Source organism: Lottia gigantea, assembly GCF_000327385.1.
Source record: "Lottia gigantea unplaced genomic scaffold LOTGIsca_1, whole genome shotgun sequence".
NCBI classification, from domain to species: domain Eukaryota; kingdom Metazoa; phylum Mollusca; class Gastropoda; family Lottiidae; genus Lottia; species Lottia gigantea.
Window position 1 is genome coordinate 6,049,548 of NW_008706746.1, and position 5,302 is coordinate 6,054,849.

Genomic DNA, 5,302 nt, shown 5'->3' on the forward strand with positions numbered 1-5,302 from the left:
CGATCGACGAAAATGGGAACTCAAAGTTCACAAAAACTATTATTCCGATCGTAGCTAAACTCTCGTGGAGGTAAAAGTAAGCACTTGTAAGTTCGGTTGATACAGATTTTTAACAGATTACTCACACGGTGGTTGCCAAAGGACTGTTTATGTTCGATAAATTCAACGAGTTGAGAAAACTTTTGCAATGTGTTTCCGGTTGTACTGGGTTCGTTGTACCTCCCGAATCAGAAGAGTTCCCTACTCGATTAACTTGATCGCGTATTAAAGGAATACGGCACCATGACGAACATCCGTTGAATCTCATGTTCTGAGCAGTAGAGAAAGGACTTGTATTCAATTCGGACAAATGTATCATCAACCGCAAAGAGATACCATTCTTTGGAAACTTGTACACAGATCGCGGCATCATACCCGACCCTAATAAGATACGTGATATCCAAAGAATGCCTACTCCTCAAAACAAAGAAGATCTTCAACGATTTCTTGGAATGATGACCTACCTCAGTTCATATATACCAAACTACAGTTCCGAGAGCCAGCCTCTACGTGACCTCATACGAAAAGATGTACCATTTGAATGGTCAGAAGATCATCAAACCTGCTTTGAGAGAGTGAAATCGCTCATCACTACCGAGTCTTGCCTTTCCTACTACGATGTCAGTAAACCTCTCATTCTTGAAGTAGATGCTAGTCAAAAAGGACTTGGAGCAGCACTATTACAGGAAAAGCCAATTGCCTTTGCCTCAAAATCTTTAATGCCAACTCAAGCAGCCTATTCAAACATCGAACGAGAAGTTCTTGTCTTGATGCATGGTATTAATCGTTTTCATGTCTATCTGTATGGCAGACGCTTTACAGTCATCACCGATCACAAACCACTTGTGATGATCAACCAGAAACCAATTACCAGTGCACCACCTCGGCTTCAGCGCATGTTTTTGAAACTAGCCGGCTACGATTTTGATTTAGTCTACAAACCTGGTCCAGAACTAGTCATACCAGATACCCTTAGCAGACTACCAAACCCAAAGAATTCAAGTGAAATACCTCTAGATGAACGTGTCGAAACGCTTGTAATTGATAGTATCGACATAGACCTAATCAATTTTGGTACAACGAAACAAGATCAACTACGAAGCGAGACAACTGCCGATCCTGTACTCAACGCACTTCGTGAGAATATTCTTACGGAGTGGCCGGACACGATAAAAGGGTTGACCCGTGAGCTGCGACCATACTGGTCATACAGAGACCAGTTAGCTGTCACATCAGGAATTATCTTCAAAGGCCGACAGATACTTATTCAAGCTGATATTCTCTCCCAACTTCATGCATCTCACCAAGGTAGAGAGAAAACTAGGAAATTAGCTCGACAATCCATCTATTGGCCTAATATCAATGCAGATATCGAGAAGATGATCCGCAACTGCGACCAATGTCAAGAATTCCAACCTAGACAAAAGTCCGAACCACTCCAACCACATGATGTACCACCTTTTCCATGGATAAAACTTGGAACTGATCTTTTTCAAATCAGCGAAAGACATTTCCTGTTAGTTGTTGATTACTTCAGCAAATACCCAATAATCAAGGAGCTGAGAAACTCAATCAACAGTACATCTGTTACAGCAGAGATGAAATCTATATGGTCGATTTTTGGTGTACCGGAAGAAATCGTTAGCGACAATGGTACACAGTACACTGGACGAGAGTTCAAACAATTCTGCAATGACTGAGGGATAAAACACACTACTTCCTCTCCACATTTTCCACAGTCAAATGGCATGGCAGAGCGTACAGTTGGAACAGTGAAGTCTATCATCAAAAAATGTATTAAAAGTCAACAAGATATCGATAAAGCACTTCTACATCTAAGAGCTACTCCAGTTGATCATAACTTGCCTTCACCAGCCGAAATCCTTTTGAGTAGACCCATTCGTACCACCTTACCCTCTCACCAGACCCCGAGTCCAAAGATAGAAGAAAAACGATCTAATCAACAGGAACAAAATCACGAAAGTCCATCATGACAGTCATTCCTTGCCAACTGAATTGCCTCGTCTATTTTCCGGCCAGCCGGACCGCATAATTGACCACAGGTCAAAAACATGGACTCCAGGTCATATTGTTGAAAAGCTACTACACCCACCCAGATCATATATCGTCAGGACGAGTTTAGGAACCACAGTCCGACGTAATAGATCTCAGTTACGGGAAGTGCATCAACGAGCATCAACACAACCACAGCCAACACTGTTTAGTTATAACACCTTTCCAAAACCAGTTAAAACAGTAAGATTTGCACTACCTCAACCAGCTCCAACCATTGCCCAACCATTGCATGGAAATCACAACGGTCTAAAATCGAATCCATTAACTCCACCAACCAACAGTACAACGGAAGAAGACAAACCCACTACGCGCCCTTCATCAGAACATCAATATGTGAAGTCGAGATCTGGACGTGAAATAAAAACACCAAGTCGTTACAAAGACCAATATATTTATTTAAATATCATTGAATAATTCAAACTTTAGCTATTAATGTTATCTTACAAAAACAGGGGGATGTTGTATCATGTGATAACCACTCGCGTGACGTAACTTATTGTACGGCCTATTGCGCATGTCATTATTGTATAATCTTCATTCTGAGTAAAGCTGTCCTCCTGAACGTTGTGTTTATAGTCCACACCAACATAAAACTATAACAAATACCATATAGATTAACAACACCTTAACAGCACCTCTCTCTCTCTAGTCATCTTCTAAACTCTACTTCTCTCTCTAGACATCTTCTAAATATCACTTCTCTCTTTTGACATCTTCTGAACATCACTTCTTTCTGTAGTCATCTTCTGAACATAACTTCTCTCTGTAGTCATCTTCTGTCTCTCTCTAGACATCTTCTAAATATCACTTCTCTCTTTTGACATCTTTTGAACATCACTTCTTTCTCTTTCTCAAGTCATCTTCTGAACATCACTTCTCTCTGTAGTCATCTTCTGAACATCACTTCTCTCTGTAGTCATCTTCTGAACCTCACTTCTTTCTGTAGTCATCTTCTGAACATTACTTCTCTCTGTAGTCATCTTCTGAACATCACTTCTTTCTCATTCTCAAGTCATCTTCTGAACATCACTTCTCTCTGTAGTCATCTTCTGAACATCATTTCTCTCTGTAGTCATCTTCTGAACCTCACTTCTCTCTGTAGTCATCTTCTGAACCTCACTTCTCTCTGTAGTCATCTTCTGAACCTCACTTCTCTCTGTAGTCATCTTCTGAACATCACTTCTCTCTGTAGTCATCTTCTGAACATCACTTCTCTCTGTAGTCATCTTCTGAACATCACTTCTCCCTGTAGTCATCTACTGAACATTACTTCTTTCTGTAGCCATCTTCTGAACATCTTTTCTCTCTCGTCATCTTTCCAAAATCTCTTCTTTCTCTTTCTTATCTTGAAATCGTCACTTCTCTCTGGTGTCATCTTTTGAGATCAGAAAACAAAACAGATATAGACTTAAATTTAAAAAAATGAGTTAAAGGAAACATACAAGAGAATAACATCAGCGAAATGGGCTTATGTTCACAGAAATGAAGCTACAGGTTTTATTTCATTTTGGAAGAGGGTGAAGCCAGAAGATTGTTCACTTATTTGCATATATATAAATGAAACATCCTTTATTATTAAGCTTTTCAGAATATAGCTATAGTGTTATTCATATATCTTTTCTTATTTTTCAGACATCTTACAGATCCTTTCAATGTTGATAAATGTCTTCAAATGACAAATCAGGTGCACCATGGCTTATAAATTAGCAGCTCAGCAGCAAAATAAAACAACACCATTGGTTCTTTTATCCATTCTATATGAGGAATGTATTAAAAATGGGACAAAATTTATGCTCAGTGAAAATAAAAGTAGAAGTTCCGGAAGTAAGGAAGGTGATACTGATTTTGGTGCTGTGATGTATATCATTTCAGTGTTGGTGTTTTATTCATTAGGAATTGTTGTTATGATTATTAAATATTTGCGAACTGAAAAAGAAGAAATGGAAGAAGAGGCAGCTTTGGAAACGTTCTTTAAGGGAATGCCAAGTAGACAGAAAGCTCATGAAAGTGAAGTCAATCAAGTTGCTATTCAAGCTTTCCATACATTAACATCAACGACAGTGGATGGCGAGGAAAAGGTAGTGATTCAAAAAGTCACAAGAATCCAACAGACACCTCGTCTTTATCGACAAGTTTTAGTGACAGATCTTTGATAGAAAGTCTTGCTAGCAAGCAACATCTGTGATCACATTTTTTTTTAAAAAGATTATCCAAAAATGTTTACTGTTTCTGATGTAATGTTCTTAGACTTGGAGTTACATGTATATACAAAATATAATAAATCATCGAACTACATTTAGTCAATAACAGTTGGAATGTTTTAAATGTAAATAACGTATTTTATGCCATGTATTTAACAAACTTATAAATAATAATTTCCAAAGTGTTATTCACTCATGGATTGACGACAAAATATGGATTTCCATAACCAGACATGCTGATTGTTTTTCTCTTTCAATTAAAATGTGATTTATAAAGATCATGAATCAGTTGTTAATCAGAAATCAATAATTGGAGTAGAATAGTTATCATTCTAATACGGTTATACAGAGTATGAAACTGTCGTTATATATAATCAATAGATATATTTTCATTTATTCTCTGAGCATAATGGAATTCGACTGGATGCGTTATTCCCATGGTAGAATACCTTCTGAAATTAAATTTATTTTTTATATGCAATCCTGATATAATTATTCGCTAGCCTATATTATATGGTGACAATAAACCGATATATTTATTTTATTCCATACATTTCACTGTTTAAAATTATTTATGGATTATGAAACAAATGGTTTATATTTGAAAGGAAACCAATAATCATTACAGTTTTATAGCAAATGGTTAGTCAAGTTTATAACATTATTCTCCGAGATAAACGGATCCGAGTATGGGCCTATATATGCATAAATTAACATAATTTAGTTAAATTTCGTTCTTACTCGTGTGAAGAACGTGTCACTAATAATTATAAAGTTTCTAATTTTCAATAAACTGGTCGTTGGTTTGATATGACAAAAACATAAAAAAAATTATGCGATTTTAGAAAAATTACCAAAAGTATCGATTCGATTATAACAACACTTTCTTTGACTTTTAACATATTTTCAAAGATAATAGCTAAAAATGTCAAATCAATGAAACGCGCTTCTCACTGATTCCCAAGGGAAATAACTCAATTCTCCAT

General features: G+C 36.8%; 1 protein-coding gene across 1 annotated transcript; it reads left to right on the forward strand.

Moving 5' to 3' along the window:
• Nucleotides 1-3,806: 3,806 nt before the first annotated feature.
• Nucleotides 3,807-4,955, forward strand: LOTGIDRAFT_228045 (hypothetical protein; the record flags this gene model as incomplete). Its single annotated transcript, XM_009045766.1, has 1 exon — nucleotides 3,807-4,955. The coding sequence occupies one exon, from the start codon at nucleotides 3,807-3,809 to the stop codon at nucleotides 4,266-4,268; it is 462 nt and encodes a 153-aa protein (XP_009044014.1). The 3' UTR covers nucleotides 4,269-4,955.
• Between the last annotated feature and the right edge of the window lie 347 nt (nucleotides 4,956-5,302).